Raw genomic sequence first — 22,084 nt, forward strand, 5'->3', positions numbered from 1 at the left:
GTGCTTGCCAGTCTAAAGGGGGCGCCTCTTCAGCCGAATAATGCCTTCATGATAATGTGGGCTCAGTGTTTCCTTTTTCGAGATTAGGAAGAAATACAGATTTCTGTGGGAAAGATAAGATTTGTGAATGTTAACAAATGAAAATGTAAAGAGAAAAATAAGGTGTAGGAGTGGCGAGGGAGAGACCACCAAACTCTGAGCGCCAAGTTTGCCATCTCTGCGCAGTCCTCGTCCGCGGTTAGCTAGGACGCGCTGCAAAGGGCAGATGAGCATTGTGAAGAAGACCAGGAGATTAACACAAACATCGAAACACACATCAGCGATTCTAAGGGATGAACTGTGCTTCGGAAATGCCAGTCTACTTCAGCCTACGAGATTTCATCTACGGAGGAAACTCAACAAACACCACTTGAAAGTCGGCTTTACGGTTTTCTTTAGCTCTCATCTGCGCGCGATCCGGCAGTTGCGTGGTGCAATGCCATTCCCGTACCCCGTGTAGCCTGGAGACCGCAGGCGCCACCGACTTTACACCCTCCAGGAGCGCTCCGGGGGGACGACCCCAAGCCGCAATTTGAGGGAAAGTTATGCTGGCGCCTTGCAACCCCAGCGAGTAAGTGCTTCGCTTCCCTGGGAACTCAAAAAGGAAAAGCTGCTCGTGATCTAGGGACCGAGTTCTCAACCGGAAGTTTTGCCTTGCGGCTTGAGCACTTCCTGTTTGGTAACTAAGGGCGCGGGACGGTTGCTAGGGCTGCGGTGGTAATTACAGGGGAGCTTTGCGGGTGCCGGGGATTGCCTCGCGTGCTGCTGCCGGGCTCTACGAGCAAGCGGATCTTTCCTCCACAGCCTGTCAGAGGTCCCCTATCCGTTTGCCATCATGAGTAGCGAATTCTTGGCGGAGCTGCATTGGGACGATGGGTTTGCTATCCCGGTGGCAAATGAGGAGAACAAGATACTGGAAGATCAGGTAAGGATCGGGCGAAGAAGGCGGGGTAAAGAGGAGGAAGTTTCTGGTTGGCAGAATACCCCAACCCTTTTATTCCTCCCCTTTCCTTCCCGAGTTTCATCTCTTCTCTAACTCTCACCCGCACCATCTTCTTCCTCCCTCACCTGCCCGCCCTTTTCGGAACTTGGCTAAGCATTACAAAATATAAATTGAAACGGTAATTGATATTCAGGACATAAAGCCTGAGTCGTTACTCTGTCCTCTTCTGCTCCACGTACTCATTTCCATCCTCGTGGGCAGGAGAGGAAAGGCTGATTCCCGGGTCCACTTTTCCTTCCTCAGAATTAAGCGCGGCTTGCAAAGGGACTTCTGCGGTTTTCGTAGCAACAGTTGTTAGCGGATGTTTATAAACAAAACACGTTCTGGTTGACATTTCTTTTTGAGTTTCTGCCTATGACATTTAAAGTTGAAAGTGACTCGAAGAAATGTTTTCAAGAGGAACGTTCTAGTAAGAATGTAAAATGTACAGTTTGCAGCTTTTCAAAGTGAGAATGTTGTCACAGAGTGATATAAAATATTTTACGTTGTAAGGAATATTTTACACCAGCTTGCAACCAATGCATAATAGTTGTTAAAAATAAAATTGCAACCGGCTCAGAAAACTTTTAAAAACCTTTAACAGTCAGTCTAAAGTTCTATCACATGGCAGTGTGTTGTGGAGAAGAGGGTCCAAGAAGAACGGATGATGATTACATTACTTTATAGAATGGAAGAGAAGGTTTTCTTTCCTCTGAAAAATGAAAATGAAAATCCTTCACTGTTTTTTGAAGATTTTTTTTCAAAATACTCTGACATATTTATTCATGTCTAAATTAGATGGCTGCAGTTTTTTGTTTGTTTTAATGAAGGGCAACATTAGGGAAAATAAGAGATTTAGCACTGAGTACTGAGGAATAATAATATTAAGAAGTATCCAGCCCTGGGTTCAGATCCTAATTACCATCAGTGAGCCTGTTTCTTCTATAAACTGGAAATAAATAAAATAATTATTTCACAGGATTGTTATACAGCTCTAAGCACATTAATATAGGTTAAACTTCCATTCAAATGTTAGTTTTTGGTATTATTACCATAATATTTGTCTCATATAATTTTATATACATAGTAATTATATTAGCTATTTAAAAAATATTACAGAGTAATAGAAAGAAGAGTGAGGGTTCATAATCACTTCACCTGAATAAACAGTGGCATTAAAAAAGCAACTCCGGTAAGTTTAAACCATTCAAACAGAACAGAAGGGTATAAAATAAAAGAGTATTCCCTCCTCGAAATACCTACTGTTGACTATAGAGGTGTGACTATCATGACATTAAATATTCCAGACATCATTATCTACAGATATGTAGATAGAAAAGACAAACAGAAGTATTGTAAGAATGGAATCCTACTATATGTGCTGTTTTGAACATAACAATTTTTATTTAATAAAAATAATTTAATTTTACTTAAGAGACAAAGAGAGGGATTGTTGAATTTCAAATAAATATTACTTGATTACAACAGATAATGATTGCTAAAAAATTTTCTTAGCATTAGGAAAAACTATAAGAAAAAAATGAAATGGTTAAATTATTGTTTAAAAAAATGTTTTGTTTCATTTGTTGACAGTATGGGTTGATTCCCTGATCTTTCATTTTTCATTTTTAAAACAAAGAAATTTAACTCTCACACTTCTTTCCACCATCTTTTACCCCATTAAAAAATAGTGGTTTTATTATTTTTATATTATCAAGGTTTATTTTATTTTCATTCTGTCCAGTGTCCTTAATTTACTACAAGTGTTTAGTCTTAGTTTTATATTTAAACTGATTTAATGGTCCTTAATGCAGCCACTTTTACTCAGTTTACCTTTTCTTGGATTTTTCACTTTAATTCGTCTTTTGGCTGGTTGGGTTCTATCCTTAAGTAGTTGTTTCAAGAAGGGTCCGTAGTACTGTGCTTTTGATTCATTGCATCCTTAGTTGCCAATTGATTTCTTGCATTGCCTGTTTTAAGTTTATATTCTTTAAATCATAGTATCAGATCTTCAAGATACCTTCTTTCTCCCTCCACTCCTTCCTTCTAGAGTCCTGTATTTTTTAATATGGATTTTTTTTCCACAGGCCTATTTTCCAACTGTTAACTTGAGAATTTCCTTTATTCCTTTACTGCATTGATGCTCTATTTCCTAGATCACATATCTTCTTTCTTGGGTTATTTCCTTGTTTTGATGAAATATTTTCTTGGGTGTCCCTGAGAAGGGTGTATAGGAGGAAAACTCCGAATTGAAAATGTTTTTTATTTAATCTCACATTTGATAGTTTTGGCTCGGTAGAATATTCTAGGTTAAAAATATTTTTTCCACAGAATTTGCAAAGTATTATCTTCCAGTAGTGATGTTGGTGAGTAATCTCATATTAGAATGATTTCCATTTCTTTGTAGGTTACAGTTTTAATCTCTGGAAGCTTTTAGGGTGTTGTGTCATTTTTACATTGCAGCTCTATCGACCGTATTTTTATTTTCAGGTTATTTGCTTGTTGCTTTTTTGTAGCGTATGGTCTTATTTTAGGAGTACAATATCAATTACAGTCTGGCTGAGTGTGTGTGTGTGTGTGTGTGTGTGTGTGTGTGTGTGTGTGTGTGTGTTTAGTTCTTTTTTGTGTCTTGAGTTATGTTTCCTCTGGGATCTTTTTGTTTGTTTGTTTATCTTGATATCCCTCACATGATGTAAGTTTTCAGTAAGTATCTGGTGGTCCTTGCATGACCTTTTATATTTAAAAGAGGCAAAAAATATTGTCTGGGAATTCTGTGAGGAAGGAATTATCAGCTTGTGGAGAGTTAATCATTATGCTTTCATTAAAAAAGCAGATGCTTTTGCTCTGGGTTCATTATGCAATCATAAAAGTTATAACTGATGAAGAAAATAAAAGTCATAAAGCTGTGTGCACCAAACAATGCAATAACTAAGTACATAAAAGGAAAAGCTATTATAAATACAAGTAGATTTTGACAAAAAAATACAGTTGTAGTAGGATACTTCAATATTGACCTTCTCAGAACTGGACAATTCTAATAGACAAAAATAAGGATATAGAGTTATGAATAATACAATAAAAATAAAAACAGAGAGAGTATATATATCCCTTAAATAAACACTTTAAAGAATATGTCTGTAAAATATTTACAAAGGTGGATCATTTACTATATCAGAACAAAATCCTTAATGCACTAAAAGTGAATGATAAACCTTAAACACATTATATGAAGTGAAATAAGGTGGACATAAAACACTGTATGGTTCCACTTATATGACATACCTAGAGTAGTCAAATTCATAAAGATATAAGTAGAATGGCAATTTCCAGGGGCTGGGGGGAAGGGGACTGGAGAGTTAGGGTTTAATGGGCAGAGTTTCAGTTTGGGAAGATGAAAATTTTCAGGTGGATGGTGACAGTGGTTGCACAACACATGAATGTACTTAATGCCACTCTTAATGTATACTGAAAAATGGTTAAAATGATAAAAAGTAGGTTATGAATATTTACGACAATTAAAGAAATGAGTGGTAGGAATTTTATAGGCCACATTCTTTAATCATAATCAATAGCATTTGTAATAAATAATTTTAAAAATTATCCTCCATTGTTATGGACTGATATCTCCCTCCCCCATTCATATATTGAAGCCCTAATCTCCAATGTGATGGAATTTGGTAGTGGGGCCTTTGGGAGGTAATTAGGCTTAGATGAGGTCATGAGAATGTGGCTCCCATGATGCGATTAGTATCTTTATATGAAGCGGAAGAGAGACCAGAACTCTCTCTCTCTCCACCATTTGAGTATGCAGCTAGAAGGCACTGTCTGTAAGTCAGGAAGAGAGATTTCACAAGAACCAAATTGGCTAGCACCTCAGTCCTGGACTTCCCAGCCCCCAGAACTGTGAGAAATAAATTTCTGATCTTTAAGCCACACAGTCTATGACATTTTGTTATGGCAGCCTGAGCTGACTAAGACATCCGTCTTAAATACTTAGGCCAATTTCTCAGATATATATTCCTGGATAGCGCTTCTATCATAGAGAAATTGAAAGGGAAAGTCAGCTTTTAGAAAACAATAAAAAGAGAGTGCTTCACACCTATATTCATTGGAAATAGCAAAAATCTTACTTAGAGAAAACTTACAGGCTTAAATGCCTTCATTTTTAAATCAATGCCTTAGTTGGCTTGGGTTGCTATAACAGAATACCATAGACTGAGTGACTTAAAAACCAGACATTCATTTTTCAAGGTTCTGAAAGGCTAGAAGTTGAGATCAGGGTGGAAGCGTGGTTGGGTTCTAGTGAGAGCCCTCTTCCTGGCTTGCACATGGCTGCCTTCTCACTTTGTTATCATATGGCAGAGAGAAAGCAAGCTCTGGTCTCTCGTTTTTATAAGGACACTAATTCCATCATGAGGGTCCTACCTTCAGGTCTTAATTTAAACCTATTTACCTCCCAAAGGCCCACCCCCCACATACCATCACATTGTGGGTAAGGGCCTCAACATATGAATTTGAGGGTGACACAAACATTTAGTCCATTGTAATCCATGTGACAAAAAGTAAGGAAATTAAGAACTGCTCTTAATAAATTTAAAAAAGAACAACAGGGGCACCTGGGTGGCTCAGTTGGTTAAACAACTGCCTTCGGGTCAGGTCATGATCCTGGAGTTCCGGGATCGAGTCCCACATCGGGCTCCCTGCTGGGCGGGGAATCTTCTTCTCCCTCTGACCCTCCCCCCTCTCATGCTCTCTCTCTTTCTCTCTCAAATAAATAAATAAAAAATCTTAAATAAAAAAGAACAACAAAGTAAACAAAAGAGGGAATTAAAAGTAAAACTGGGGGTGCTTGGGTGGCTCAGTTGTTAAGTGTCTGCCTTCGGCTCGGGTCCTGATCCCAGGGTCCTGGGATTGAGCCCCACATCCGGCTCCCTGCTCAGTAGGAAGCCTGCTTCTCCCTCTCCCACTCCCCCTGCTTGTGTTCCCTCTCTCCCTGTCTCTCTCTCTCTGTCAGATAAATAAATAAAATCTTAAAAAAAAGAAAGTAAAACTGAAATGAAATAAAAAGCAAAAAATACATATTTAATGTTACTTAGTATGTTTAATAAAATATAGGATATAACATACAGTACATTAGTATTTATTTTCTTTCTTCCTTATTTAAAAATTCAAATATTGTGGATCTTGTTGTATACCTCCTGGGTTGTAGCCCCAACTTTGGGAACCACAGATCAAGACTATAAGAAAGGATATTTTTTTGTTTTGTTGAGTTTTTGTATTGCTTTGAGGGGTGATACATTCTAATTGTCCTGAGGATCTATCTTGTAATTTCCTAAAGTTTTTGTTTGTTTGTTTGTTATGCATTTGCATTGTTTTGTTTCTACTCAGGGTTCTAATTCACTGACACACAAAATACATTAACAATAAGGGTCTAAGCACATGAGAGTTGTTCTGTTCTGTCCAGCTTGCCCTAAATCTGTTGGTTTTGCATAGGAGTTCGGGGAGGAGCTATTATACCTGTATATATATAAGTATATCCCACTACTTATCAAATTTATGGTTCATGTTCTGTGTTTTTGTTATATCTGTTATTATGCTCTGGTTTGCTCTAGAGATCTTGTGGTTTAATTATGGAATAAAATATCATTTTTTCCCTTAAAGTACTGCTGTATGAAAATTGCATCTTAGCAGTGGTCCCTGAGAGATTTCTGAGAAATCTGAGAGATTTCTATTGTCTTAATGTAGTGCTAATTTTCCTACAGTAATCTCTAAATTACCGCACATATTATTTACAGTTGTCAAAGCTGCAGGAGGAAAGGTCAAGCTTGCAAGATCAGCTACGTGACTATGAAGATCGAATTAATGCTATGACTTCTCACTTCAAAAATGTTAAGCAAGAATTTTCATTTACACAGGTACAATTATGCCACCATAATATTGATTATGCCATGTGTAGTCATGGAACATTTCACATTGCATTTACATCTGTGATTTTATTTTAGAGATACACAGGAAACTTTAGCACAGCTAAACTATTGTGAACATAACCTTGACTTGAAAGTAGGTAGAAAAAAAAGGCTTTGAGGAACTCACTGCTGCCACTGAGTTCAGGAATAACTAATTCATTTGAAAGAAGAAATCATTCATACAGTCTAATGTAATATTAGGCATCAGATTATATGAGAAGGGTTTAGTGATCAAACAATGATTTTAAGCCAAAATAGACCTAATGTAACACATGATAGAATTTCCACCTCCTTTTCACTTTTTCAGTGCAATCCACTGGGCCTTTTTGAGTGGAAGCACATAGTTCACACACTTCAGTAGCCCTTAGGGCACCATGGTATTTTAGGATCCTGAGATGATGGAAAAGTTAAATTATATTTAGGGTATTATTTAAGATAACCAGGGAAAGTATAATCCATTTTAGAATATAACTATAAATAATAAACTTAAAACTTAGAGTGATTAGTTAAGTAAGCTTCTGTTTTATGGGCAGTCTGTTCATGTGTAGAACATCATTCCCTGATGATGCCCAGCAAATCAGCTCAGGAAATCAGCACTGGAGAGTTTACTAACTTCCATTTCAAACTATTTTTTTAAAAATGCCTCTACCTTTCTTTGAAAGATATGTAATTCTTAAAAGTGAACAAAGCATGCTTTTAATGCCAATTTATAATTAATACAGATAAGTAGCCATTTTATTGTGTATAAATCTTATTAGGAAGCTACAAATTTAATGAACTTTTAAAAGCAATACTTGAAATTTTAGAATCCTGATATGATTAACTAATAAACTGTTTGGAACATCTTTTCTTAAAGTTACTAAATCACTGAGTTGGGGATTTGAAAATCAGACACTCTCTGTAGTTATATTTCATTATAGTTAAACCTTAATTAAATCAGATAATAGACACAAAAGACAATAAACTTCCTATACACTCTAATAATTAAAAATAATACTGATGGTGATAACTTTGAAGCACTACAAACTCAACAGTCAACAAATACTATTTTATTAAGTAAAACTTAACACAAAGGCATGATGGTTTGTTAATATATTCTGGGAAATATTTATAACCATCAGTGTTTACATTGTCATTTATAAATTATCTCTTAATTAGAATATATAATCAGTTCATAGAAACATCCCATTTCCCAAGTATTTTTAAATAAACTTTATTTCTTATTTTTTAGGTAAGTAATGAGTTATATCTCTTTTAAGTCTTACCATTATTAACTTTGGTTTTCTTCAATTTCCCTAGACTAACATAATATCTGAAAATTGCTGACAACAATATTTTCTCCTAGGTCATTCCATGAACTGACTTTCTTATAACTAGTACACAACACAAAGTACACTGAATCATAAAGTCTAACATGGTTTAGGTTTCAGAGAAGTGGAATTAATAGTACTTAATCTCAGTATTTTGTGGGAACTTTTTTGGGGGGCTAATGGATTATTACAAATATTTTATAATATTAAAAATTAAAACATTTTTCTATCGTAAATTATTCTGTAGTCTCTTTGTAAAGCCAGGGAGCATGAGATTGAAAGTGAAGAGCATTTTAGGATCATTGCTGAAAGAGAACTGGGACGAGTGAAGGATGAAATCCAACGACTGGAAAATGAAATGGCTTCAATACAGGAAAAGAAAAGTGATAAGGAAGTATGTGTTGAAATGTTACTTAAAATTTTGTGCTATTGTTCTTTCTTCCCTCACCAAACAAACAGTGATTTTTTTTCTGTATGAGAAAGACATTCATTAGTTTCCTGACATTTACTTACATTGTTTTTTGGACAATGAAAGGCATGTAGAGTTGTCATTTGAATGCAACGATAGAATGTTATATTTATTTTCCCACTATTCATTTACCAAATAGTCATTGAGCCACCATGTGCAGAGTACCACACTGGCTGTCTATTATGTGATACTAGTCATAATTTATTCAGAAGTATCATATGATACTAGGCTAATTTATTCATATATTTTTAAAGGGCCACATTAAAAAACTTACTTTTAATACTGAGTTTCATTTTTCATTCAAAATTTTTACCTTTCATATTAATTTAGCCTGTAACTCTAATATTAAACTACTATAACCTCTTTTTCTCTTTTCCTTTGTTTTTAGTTGCTTGATTTGGGAGCTCATTCCAAATTCAATTCTTCTCTTTACATTTGCATATACATATAGAAATGCACATGTATATGCATATGTGTACATACACATTTTATTATATTAATTTATATTTATTTGCATTTTGATCTGTTTTCTTTTATGACTCTAGATTTGTTAAATGAATACATTTACAGAAAAATTTTTTTATTAGTTTCAGAGGTAGAATTTAGTGATTTATCAGTTGCATATAACATCCAGGGCTTATTATATCAAGTGCCCTCCTTAATGCCCATCACCCAATTATCCCTTCCCCCTACCCACCTCTCCTCCAGCAACCCTCAGTTTGTTTCCTAGAGTTTAGTGTCTCTTATGGTTTGCCTTCCTCTCAATGTCCATCTTATTTTTTTTTTCCTTCCCTTCCCCTATGTTCATCCGTTTTGTTTCTTAAATTCCACGTATGAGTGAAATCATATGGTATTTGTCTTTCTCTGACTTATTCACTTACAGAAATATTTTTATCTTCTTAACAACTATATTTATTTCAATTAAAACTACTTTCAAAATTTCTGTAGAAGAAGCCTCTTAGAGGCAAGAATCTGATTGGAAATGGAGCTGACGGGGACTTGACTTGGGCTTGAGTTAGCTTATCAAGCACATTATTTTTACTAAGATTGTATATCCACATGGGATGGATTTGGTGGAGTGACTAACATTAGAGATTGCTCTGGGGAGACTTTCCCTAAAGCCTTTTTAAGCAATCTTTGACTCAACTGTTATTCTCAACCTTGTATAATCATTTCCCCTCTATTTTACAACTGAAGAATTAAATACAAGTATGGTTGTTATATAACGAAATATGGTGCATTATATATATCTGGAAGTTGGGAAAGGGACAGGATTTCTTCTTTCCTTTTTAATATGTTCTGTAGTATGTAATACTACGTTTTATTTTAGTTTGTGTAGTAAATAATATTCTGTAATCTCTCCCTGCCCCCTTTCTTTGGAAATTAGAATAACATATTTAAAACTACTCAAAAATTGGATGGTTTGAAATGTCAAATGAACTGGGACCAGCAAGCATTGGAAGCCTGGTTAGAAGAATCAGCTCATAAAGATAGTGATGCCCTCACTCTTCAGAAGTATGCACAACAAGATGATAATAAAATTAGGGTGAGAAATTATAAATTGTAATCTTAGGTTTTCTCTGAATCTGTAGTATGTGAACCTTTTTTTTGTATTAGATTTGTAATTTAAAAGCTGTAGTTCTTAAACTTTTTTTGCATCAGAGACTCCTTTGACAGTCTAATAAAGCCAAGGATCCTCTCTTTAGAAAAGTGACTATACTCAAATACTCATAAAATTTTGCTGAAACCCTCTGACCATTTAGGGATCCACAGACTCCAGGTTAAGAATCCTGACTGAGAAAAGTTTTCAAAAAACATTTCAGAGAAGAAAATTTTATATTAGAATTAGGTGTAAGTAATTTAACTTCTTTTGTCTAAATAATAGTTTGAATGTAATATACAGTGTTTGCTGATTTGAGACTATAGTGCTATTATTTAATGTATTATTATAACCATTACTTAAAATCTACTTGTAATAAATGTATTAATACATTAGTATTATGAAACATGCTATTTTCTAATAGATTTAATACCATATGCATTATTTTAAATAATTTTAAATGGCAAATTATTGTTTATTTTTTTTTCTAACTTTAAAAAGTATTAAAAGTCTTTTTAGAAACAATTGAGTTTTCATTGCAGCCCTTTGGGGTTAAAGGATAATGTATGTATTGTTTTGTAATTGTTTTAGATAGCAAATAAGTGTGTATCTGTAATATAATAGTACTTAATGTGAGATATATTAATAGCTTTTAAGTTAAATGATAATTTTGAATATTTTTACATACAACTACATCATAGGCACTGACCCTGCAATTAGAAAGACTGACTTTGGAATGTAATCAGAGAAGAAAGGTACTTGACAACGAACTTACGGAGACTCTAAGTGCACAGGTTAGTTTAGTGAAGATTTTTATTTCTTGATTGTCGAAGGGATGTATGCAAAAGCACTTAAATTCACAAAAATGTTATTTGCTCTCTATTTGACAGTTAGAATTGGATAAAGCAGCACAAGATTTTCGTAAGATTCATAATGAAAGACAAGAACTCATTAAACAGTGGGAGAACACAATAGAGCAGATGCAGAAGAGAGATCGAGACATTGATAACGGTGCCTTGGTAAAGTAGTTGTTTGGTCCTTGCAGTGTTCAACTGTGTTGAACCATTGTATTTTGTATTTAACTCATTCATTTCAAACGTAACTCACATTGTTATTTGAAAATCACTTTTGTAGTAGGGTTCAATAGTTTTGGTAAATGTTTTTCAAAGCTGACTCTTTCCATTTAGATATGTGATTTTCTGAGGATTATTTACTTATGGTATTATAATGCTGAAGACTAGATCCTGCCACTCTGAAATGTGGAACAAGAGAAAGTCAATAGATAATGTTAGTGCAGTAAAACCAATGCTCTGACTTACACATGGTTGCCCAAGGTGCTTTGGACTTAATATTTATGTGCTATTTGAAGTAATCACTGGTGCAGGGAAATGAGTCTCATGGTTGGCCAAGAAACAAAAAGGGAGAGTCAGGAAAGAAACCTAGACTGTGATAAAGTTTCACTTTTGAAACTGAGGCACCCATAATAGGGTAGAAGCTTGGAAGGGAAGGAGTACCACACCGATTAAACACGGACCTAGTGTTATCTTTGCTACTTTCAGAGGTAATTTAGGAGACGTTTTTTAGAAAGTCATTGAAGGGCAAAATGGTGGTGAGTAAAAATGGGAAGATTAGGGAGAGTTGGGAAGAAGAAGGAATTGAGGATATGTTAACTTCCATTCTGTGTCTACTCCGTGGAAAGGCAAGCAGCTTAGGTCATTGGGAGTTTGGAATTCTCATATCTGTATGAGATTTACTTGCTGTATGTGACTTATATGTAAATTATTCTTTTATTTTAAATTTCTATAAGTAACCAACATTTTATCAACAAAATGGCCTATGACTTCCTTGGAGGGACAAGGGAGAACCAGTCTTAACTATGAGTTCCTCTTAATTCTTAATGCTGATCTTGGTTTCAGACATCAAGTCCTGACTCTTCCTCTGTGTAGATCAAATGTGACAGATGCAAGATTGCAGATCCACAATTGCATTCTTATACAACCCCACAGCTAAATTGACTCAGCCTGCTGATTTGGCAGAATATACAACTTGTAGCTCTCTGGTCATATTGACTATGGTTCCTTATGGACATCTCCTGGTTGTCTTTATTGAAAGGGAATAGGGTGGGTGCTAAGAAGTGGCTCCATATGTAGTGGTATGCTTCTAAGTGTTTAACAACTGGCTTCCCATTTGTAGCATTTCTGATTTCTGTGGGGAAACTACTTCCATACCAACGTGACTCCATTCAACACAGAGTTGAGAAGAGATGTGTCAGTCAGTGCTGGTGAGCCAGTGAGATCCAGTTCACACCACCAGAGGATTTGATCTTTTGTTCCTTTTCCTCCAAAACATTTCCTGTCTTCTTAGTGTCTTCTTGGCAGGAGTCTGAGCATATGAACGTGAAATTGGCTTCTTGAGAGAAACTTTTACATTATATAGAAAAGGAAAAATATTTTTCTATTATGCTTTTATTCCAGTATAGAAATTCTGGGATACTCCAGTATAGAAAATTACTGTACTTATCAGCATCACCTACAAAAAACTTAACTGTGAGTAGATGAGAATGTTGAAGTAGGTATTAAAGTATCTGTTTAAGTCATAGAAAATCAATATAAGGCAGGAAGTTCTAGAATGATCATTTGACATACATAAACTTAGGATGTTTTGACCTGTCTTTGGTTGAATGAACACAGTGTATATATAGAATGCTACATTATAGAGTGTTAATTGTTATAGACAACATATGGGATTAAATAAATTTACAATGCCTTTTTAAATGTAATGCATTTCAGGGGTGCCTGGGTGGCTCAGTTGGTTAAGCGTCTGCCTTCGGTTCAGGTCATGATCTCAGGGTCCTGGGATCGAGCCCCGAGAGTCGGGCTCCCTGCTCAGTGGGGAGCCTGCTTCTCCCTTTCCCTCTGCCCTCTGCCCTACCCCACTCCCCCACTGCCCTACCCCACTCCCCACTTCTCCTTCTCCCTCTGCCCTACCCCACTCCCCTGCTCATGTTCTCTCTCTCTCAAATAAAATCTTTAAAAAAATGTAGTACATTTCAAATATATATCCATTTAATATGCTAATATGTACAGTATTACATACAGCATTTCTAAAACTTACTCATTTCAGAACATACACCCTCCCCCAACCCAATTTTCTGGGATTGTTTGGTGGGACCCCATTTTGGAATTACATCTTAGGGTAAAATTATCTTTTTCCTCCAATTCCTCTAACATGTTGCTATCAACATCACTTATAAAAACCACATACGAGCTTTTTATTCCTCAGCTCTAAAATCTTCTTTGTTCCACATTGCTTAAAAATTGAACCTCTTTAACATGGCAGTTAAAAAAATTGATTTTTTTCACAATTGGGCCCTAACCTCTACCTTTCCAGCCTCATTCCTTTCATTTGTACCCACCCCTTCTTAATATATCCCCATTCCATCCCTGCCCTCCCTATGATTTAACCACATTAGAGTATTTATGCATCTCCATTTGTCTTTTAGGCCTAACTTAAAAGAAGCCTCTTAAGTAATGCCTTTTAGTAATTCCTCTTGGGTAGACTTCATCATCTCTTTTTCCCATGGTGCTTTGTCCACATCTCAGTTACTACCTTGTATATTCTATTTATTTTTATTCTCCAAGACCAGCAAAAGGCCTGAGTGAAAGCATTCCTATTGAAACCAATAACTAAAATATTATTCTCAAAAGATGAAAAAAAACTGGTCCTATGAAATATTTGGAAAAAAATAATTGAAATCCAACTTTCTATGTAAAAATATTCAACAATGTTATATTTTTTAGATACCACCTTTTGTTTATAAAAGCTTGACATTTTTCTCATCTCTTTAGCAAAGTACCAGATGAAAGAAAACAAGATCTTCAAAAAAAAATGAGCTTATAGATACTGATGTGAAACATATTAATACTTTGTTTTTATTCATATAAAAATAGACTCTCTCTCTCTCTCTTTTTTTTTTGAAGTAGGCTCCACGCCCAGTGTGGAGCACAGTGCAGGGCTTGAACTCATGACCTTGAGATCAAGACCTGAGCTGAGATCAAGAGTTGGATGCTTAACTGACTGAGCCACCCAGGTGCCCCCAAAATAGACTTTTTTAAAGAAAATATTGTCTTAAGAAGTTTTGTAAAAATACGGAATATAGAAAAATAAAAACTAAATTCCTTTTTGTTTTGTTCTTTGCATTAAACATATATTTACCATATTTTTAAACCTTAGGCATTAGCAAGGATAAAGCAGGAAATAAGAGAAAAAGAAAATTTGGTTAAAGAAAAGATCAAGTTTTTGGAAAGTGAGATTGGGAATAACACAGAGTATGAGAAAAAAATTTCTGTTGCTGATCGTAAACTTTTAAAATGTAGAACGGAGTATCAGCGTCATGAAACTAACAGAAATCAGCTGAAAGATGAGGTATGTCAACTAAAAAGACTGGCTTGTGTGTTTATGACAAATTACTAAAAAATAAGCATAAAAGCTCTCTTTTGATTAAGGAATTAATTGCCTTCTAGTTCTTTTTTCTTATGTCCCTTCATGTTGTGGAACTTTTAGGGTACTGCTATTGAGCCCTGCTTGGTGAAAGCAACGGGGATGGGGGGTAGGTGCCAGGCATACCACAGGTGGTGTGAAGGTCTCCCCTGAAGTCGTGGAGCACACAACTTGCCCAACACATATGGAGTTTTGTAAGTGACTGAGGCAAAAGGCTCCTGAAGGTCTAGACTGAAATCATGATTATAACCGGCCCATGGGCAGACGTGAAGATGAATATCGACATTAGTGATTACCTGAAGTGTCTTTTCAGTGCTACATGTGTATGGTGGTTTTGACTCAAATTCTAGGTGGAGTTATTTGCTTAAGTTCAGTTTCTCCCCTTGTGAAGGGATAATATTTCAGTCTAGTAGTGAGACAGTGTAGTGGTAAAATACTTTGAAACAGAGAACAAAACTTCTGCTTTGTTCTTTTCTTCTTTTGCAGGCACACATGGCCAACTAGATTGTTCCATAGGGAGTGTTAGTGATCCCTTTAGTTAGCAATAAAGGGATCTTTTTGAAATTTGTGCCTTGAGGCCACATTATCTGAAGTTACTACTGTTTAGGCAGGAAATTGGAATATTGTAGAGCATTTCATTCTACAAGTTGTTATACTTTTTATTTCTGATAAAGAAGGAAAGATTTTTTTCTGTCCAAAAAGAATAATTACTTACAGTCCTAAAAAAATAAAATAAGCAAATTTCTTGCCTAAATTAAATGTCACTGATAACAGTTCATTCTTAAAAATTTTTAAGTTTAAACCAATTGCATTAAAGAATGCAGGGATTCATTCATTCATTCATAATTTGTTTATTGAGATATAATTTACATATAATAATTTGCCCTTTTAAAGTATACAATTCAGTGGTTTTTAATATTTCATAGAATGTGCAACCATCACCACTATCTAATTTTTTAGACTATCTTTGTCTTTCAAAAAGAAACCCCTTGCCCATTAGCAATCACTTTGCTTCCTTCCTCCTACTCAGCCCTGGCAACTGCTAATCTACTTTCTGTCTCTGTGGATTTGCCTATTTTGGATATTTCATATAAATGAAATAATATACTATGGAGCACTTCATGTCTGGATTCTTTTACTTACATAATGTTTTCAAGGTTCATCCATGTTGTAGTATGCATCAGTACTTCATTCATTTCTTTCCTCCAAATTTTAAAATTGAGGTAAAATAGGGGCACCTGGATAGCTCAGTCAGTTAAACGTCTGCCTTCAGTTCAGATCGTGATCCCAGAGTCCTGGGATCGAGCCCCGAATCGGGCTCCTTGCTCAGCAGGGAATCTGCTTCTTCCTCTGCCCCTCCCCCTGCTCATGTTCTCTCTCTTTCACTCTCTCTCAAATAAATAAATAAAATATTTTTAAAAATTGAGATAAAGTACACATAACGTACACTTCACCATCTTAATCATTTTCAAGCATACAGTTCAGTGGTATTAAATATGTTCCTAATGTTATGCAACCATCACCACCATCCATCTCCATAACTCTTTTCTTCTTGTAAAACTGAAACCGCATACTAATTAAACAATAACTCCCCATTCCACCCCTCCTCCCAGCTCCTAGCAACTACCATTCTACTTTCTGTCTCTATGAGACTAAGTACTTCATATGCATGAAATCAGTATTTATTGTTTTGTGACTGGGTTATTTCATTTATTTCACTTAGCATAATGTCCTCAAGGTTTATCTGTGTTGTAGCAGATGTCAAATTTTTGTTACTTTTTAAGGCTGAATACTATTCCATTGTATGTATATATCACGTTTTGCTTCTCCGTTTATCTGTCAGCGGACACTTGGGTTGCTGCTATGTTTTAGCTATTGTGAATAATGCTGCTATGAACATGGGTGTACAGTTATCTCAGAATTGCTGGATGGTACTTATGGTAATTATGTTTTTCATTTTTTGAGGGACCACCATACTGTTTTCTGTAGTGGCTGTACCATTTTATATTCCCACCAATGGTGCACAAAAGTTCCAGTTTCTCCACATTCTCGCCAACACTTGTTCTTTTCTTTTTTTGGTAGTAGCCATCCTTATGGAAGGGTGTGAGGTGGTATTTCATTGTAGTTTTGATTTGCATTTCCATAATGATTGATGCTGTTGAGCATTTTTTATTAGTGTATCTGCTTTGGAGAAATGTCTATTCAAGTCCTTTGCTCATTTTTGGATCAGTTTGGGTTTTTTTTTGTTGTTGTTGTTGTTGGTGGTGAGTTTTAGAAATTATCTATATATTCTAGATAATCTCTTATCAGGTGTATGATTTGCAAATATTTTCTCCATTTTATGGAGTGCCTTTTAACTGTGTTGATATTGTCTTTTAATGCACAGAAGTTTTAAATTTTGATGAAGTCCAATTTGTCTTTTTTTCTTTTGTTGCCTGTCATATCCAAGAAATTATTGCCAAATCCAATACTGTGAAGCTTTTGCTCTAAGTACCTTTCATGCATCTATGTAGGACTCTATAATTTGCCAGTATCATGAAATAAGTCATTTAAAATGTAATATCAGATCAAAAAGAAAAACTGGTTATATGGATTACAGCAACATGGCCACTGTATTTATGGGTGTGATGTAGGTTAAAAACTAACATGTTCAGAATAGAACTTCTCAAAAATGAAATTAATTTATAAGATGTAGAGTAAATATGTAATTTTTGTCTGTTAACTAATGAATAGCTGGATTCTTTAAAAGCCACTGTGAATAGAAGTTCCAGTGATTTAGAAGCTATAAGGAAAAATATTTCCAAAATAAAGAAGGACATTCATGAAGAAGCAGCAAGGTAAGAAAAAAAATATTTAAATATGTTTATAGTTTTTGACTACTTATGTTTTTTTAAAGATTTTATTTATTTATTTATTTGAGAGAGAGAGAGAGAACAAGTAGAGGGAAGAGCAGAGGGAGAGGGACAAGATGCAGGGCTCGATATCATGACCCTCAGATCACACCCTGAGCTAAAATCAAGAGTTGAATGCTTAACTGACTGAGCTACCCAAGCTCCCTAGTTTTTGACCACTAGAAAAATTATTAAATATTTAAGCTTTTGTTAAATAATTGTAAACTGATGGCTACTAAATTATTAAACTTGAAAAAAAGTTTTTCCTGGGTTTTTCTTTGTAAGGGCTTAGGAACAATATTTTTATGACTTATTAAATATACATTCAATAAATATATAAGGTTTCCAGAAAGGTAATAAAAAGGTTTAGGTTTATGGCAAAAGAAACCTTCAGGTTATATGAAGAAATCTTAGGATAAGCTATTCCATGTTTGTATTACTTTTTAGACATGTTTTCTATTTTTCCCCATAAATTCTCTCTAGGTTACAGAAAATTAAAAATCATAATCAGATTGTAAGAAAAAAATTAAAGCAGATAACTGAGAAAACAATGTCTGTAGAAGAAAAAGCTACCAATTTGGAAGATATGCTAAGGGAGGAGGAAAAAAGTGTAAAGGTAAAGTTTAGTTTTAGTTCTTAAACAGTCACAGATGTTCATCATCATTAGCCATCAGGGAAATCCAAATCAAAACCACACTGAGATACCACCTTACACCAGTTAGAATGGCCAAAATGGACAGAGAACGAAACAACAAATGTTGGAGAGGTTGTGGAGAAAGGGGAACCCTCTTACACTGTTGGTGGGAATGCAAGTTGGTACAGCCACTTTGGAAAACAGTGTGGAGGTGCCTCAAAAATTTAAAAATAGAGCTACCCTATGACCCAGCAATTGCACTCCTGGGTATTTACCCCAAAGACACAGATGTAGTGAAAAGAAGGGCCATATGCACCCCAATGTTCATAGCAGCAATGTCCACAATAGCCAAACTGTGGAAAGAGCCGAGATGCCCTTCAACAGATGAATGGATAAAGAAGATGTGGTCCATATATACAATGGAATATTACTCAGCCATCAGAAAAGATGAATACCCAACTTTTACATCAACATGGATGGGACTGGAGGAGATTATGCTAAGTGAAATAAGTCAAGCAGAGAAAGTCAATTATCATGTGGTTTCACTTATTTGTGGAACATAAGGAATAACATGGAGGACATTAGGAGAAGGAAGGGAAAAATGGTGGGGGGAATTGGAGGGAGAGATGAACCATGAGAGACTAGGGACCTGAGAAACAAACAGGGTTCTAGAGGGGAGGGGGGAGGGGGGATTGGTTAGCCCGGTGATGGGTATTAAGGAGGGCACGTACTGCATGGAGCACTGGGTGTTATACGAAAACAATGGATCATGGATCACTACATCAAAAACTAATGATGTATTGTATGGTGACTAACATAATATAATAAAATTAGAAACTACAAAAAAAAAAAACAACAAAAAAACAGTCACAGAGAATCTAGCAATAGTGAATTAGACTCTTGTAATTAGGGAGTAGGAGGTCTTTTAAGAGGCTCTGCTTTCTGGTGTGACCACATTTGTAATCAGAATTTTGAGTTGTTGGACCCCCTTTTTGTATGTGGCTTCCGAAGATGTTTCTGGCCTTCTCTCTTAAAGCTTCTACTTCTCCTTTTGCTTCACTTTTGGCATTTGCCTTGGCTGTCTTCTTTCAAAGGTAGCCCTCCACTTGAGATCTCGTGCCTTCCCAATGCCTGGTGTGTCTCTGCTTGTCATTCATATATATGTTCTTATATTGCAGACATACCTTGAAAAATGCCCATGTTTTAAAATTGATTTCTACCCTTACAGTTGGTTATCATTTGTTTTTTTGTTTGTGATCCAATGCCCCCCAATGGTCTACATTCCTTCCCTGTATTTCTTTATCATTTATTATCTCTGACAGTCTGGCACCATTTATAAGTAAATGGACTCTTAAGTGTTCTACTTTACTAACTCTACTGGGATGTCTTTGGCATCTTGGTAGCATTTAGGCCAATTTTTGAGAAACTGGGAAAGGCTGGTTCATCATTTCCTCTTTGAAAACTTCCAAGTGACTTCTGTGACCTGACACTATTGGCACTACTTCTGGCTTCTACTCTTTCTGAGGGGCAGCTGAAGATCATAGCAAAATCCCTCATTTGCTAAATATCAAGTATGGTTTCACTTATATTTGGATAAAATCAAGCTTTTTCAGTGTGCTGTTGAATGTTCAAAATCTCTGAATAATGAAGTCGTGCGGCAGTCTTGACTTGAGTGGCATAGGAGTCTAAATCACATTATTTAAAAAAAAATGGTTTTTTTTCCTCCTAAGAGCTTGATTTTCTGTAGCACTGAGATAGGACAATATTCGAACTTATTAGAAATCTGCAAAGACTGAAATCCATATGAAATAGACCTTTTGATGATGACATTAAAAACTGGTGACATTTTTTAAGAAATTAGCTTAATTAGAAAAAATGGGATTGGCAGCATGTGTGCTACTTGTGCTGTCTCAGTGGTTTATTCATAATCTTGGTTTTTGTAGCTGTTAGTTTTTCTTTGTTTGGAAAAATCCTAATCCTGTATGTTTTGGAGATGTATTATGTTATTCACCACCAAGCACCGACTTTAAAACTGCCAGGCAATCTTTGAGAAGGTCTTAAAACTAATGAAAATTGTCTATTATATAAAAAAGGCATTTTAAAGATTGTATTTCTCAATTTGTCAAAATTTAAATGTGCCAATCATAGATTTTGTTTTCATATTGAGGTTCATTGGTTGCCAAAAGGAAATATGCTTATCTGGGCATAAGAGCACAGAGGGAAATTATTTCAACAATTAAAATGATAACTTTCAACAGATCTTGCTTGGCATGGGAGATCTATTTGAAGCCTAGAACACTTGTCATGGAGCCTTAAGGTCAAGACAGATCTGCCTCTTGAGAAATGAGCAGTAGGAATGGGGGACTGGTTTCTGTTTCCTAGAAGGCTGCACATGTAGGGAGGCCGACTAGAGAAAATGTGTGAATGAAGGTGCCAGTAGTGTGTTGGGGCCAGCCCTTACCAGCTCGTAAGAGTTGATAGTTAAATTTTCTGGAATTTTGCAAGTCAGCTGCTAAACATGGCTACTATTAAAAATTAAATTATATAGGGGCGGCTGGGTGGCTCAGATGGTTAGGCGTCTGCCTTCGGCTCAGGTCATGATCCCGGGGTCCTGGCATCGAGCCCCGCATCAGGCTCCCCGCTCTGCGGGAAGCCTGCTTCTCCCTCTCCCACTCTCCCTGCTTGTGTTCCCTCTCTTGCTGTGTCTCTCTCTGTCAAATAAATAAAATCTTTAAAAAAAAAAAAATTAAATTATATAGACTTACAATTAAATACATAATATTTAAAACAAAGTAATAAGCACTCATCACTTCTAAATTAGATTTTACTATTATCTATTTATGCTCTTAAAGTTACTTAAGATTACTTACATTTATTATATCTGTATAGTGGAAATGCTATGTAATGGTCTGCTACTGCGTATCTCTTTCGAAATTTGCGTTTAGCAGAATCATGTTAGTAGCTTGAAATTGGCCATAATGGGAATATTTATAAAATGAAAATCAGCTTCTTCCCCCTAACCTCCCATCCATTGGAAAGCTGGTGGTTAATCATTTACCTGCTCACCACTGGATAGTGCCCAAAAGAAGGTGGGAGATTGAGCTCTGTGATTTCTTTCCTATAACACCCTCAAAACTTCAGCAAATTCTGTGAACTTAAAAGTTGTGCGTCTCTGCTATATCTAAGGAAACCAGTGGAATAGCCAAGTTCTAAGGTGTAGAATGACATGGTGTAGAATTAAGATGACAGATCAAGTTACTGGAATAGAGTAGATTATAAGATGTTGGAGATTTGTTGAAATTGTGGGAAGGGCATTCTTATATTCTCAAGGGCTGAAATGTTGGGGGGTTAATTTATGACCCCCCAGATTATAATGTTCATATAATAAAACATTTCAAGGTATTATAATTTCATTGATCACTATTATTCTTATCCTCAGGAAGTGGAAGTTCAATTGAACATAGTGAAAGATGTGCTATTTAAGAAAGTTCAGGAATTACAGACTGAGACAATGAAAGAAAAAGCTGTTGTATCAGAAATTGAAGGAACTCGTTCCTCTCTAAAGCACCTCAACCATCAGTTACATAAACTGGATTTTGAAACCTTGAAGCAGCAAGAAATTATGTACAGTCAGGTAGATGTTAATCTTATGAATGTCTTCCATATTGATTTGTTATAGTTGTGACGGTCCAG

General features: G+C 35.6%; 1 protein-coding gene across 1 annotated transcript in view; it reads left to right on the forward strand.

The window, feature by feature from the left end:
* Positions 1-504: 504 nt before the first annotated feature.
* CCDC39 (coiled-coil domain containing 39) overlaps positions 505-22,084 on the forward strand; it is a 52,013-nt gene continuing 30,433 nt past the window's right edge. Inside the window, exons 1-11 of the mRNA XM_032407131.1 lie at positions 505-610; positions 844-964; positions 6,817-6,936; positions 8,545-8,691; positions 10,154-10,312; positions 11,068-11,160; positions 11,257-11,385; positions 14,600-14,791; positions 17,600-17,703; positions 18,241-18,373; positions 21,831-22,025. Of these exons, the coding sequence (XP_032263022.1) occupies positions 585-610; positions 844-964; positions 6,817-6,936; positions 8,545-8,691; positions 10,154-10,312; positions 11,068-11,160; positions 11,257-11,385; positions 14,600-14,791; positions 17,600-17,703; positions 18,241-18,373; positions 21,831-22,025 (1,419 nt within the window). The 5' untranslated portion in view covers positions 505-584. The remainder of the gene's footprint in view (positions 611-843; positions 965-6,816; positions 6,937-8,544; positions 8,692-10,153; positions 10,313-11,067; positions 11,161-11,256; positions 11,386-14,599; positions 14,792-17,599; positions 17,704-18,240; positions 18,374-21,830; positions 22,026-22,084) is intronic.

This window comes from Phoca vitulina, unplaced genomic scaffold (genome assembly GCF_004348235.1).
Source record: "Phoca vitulina isolate PV1807 unplaced genomic scaffold, GSC_HSeal_1.0 scaffold8, whole genome shotgun sequence".
Lineage (NCBI taxonomy): Eukaryota > Metazoa > Chordata > Mammalia > Carnivora > Phocidae > Phoca > Phoca vitulina.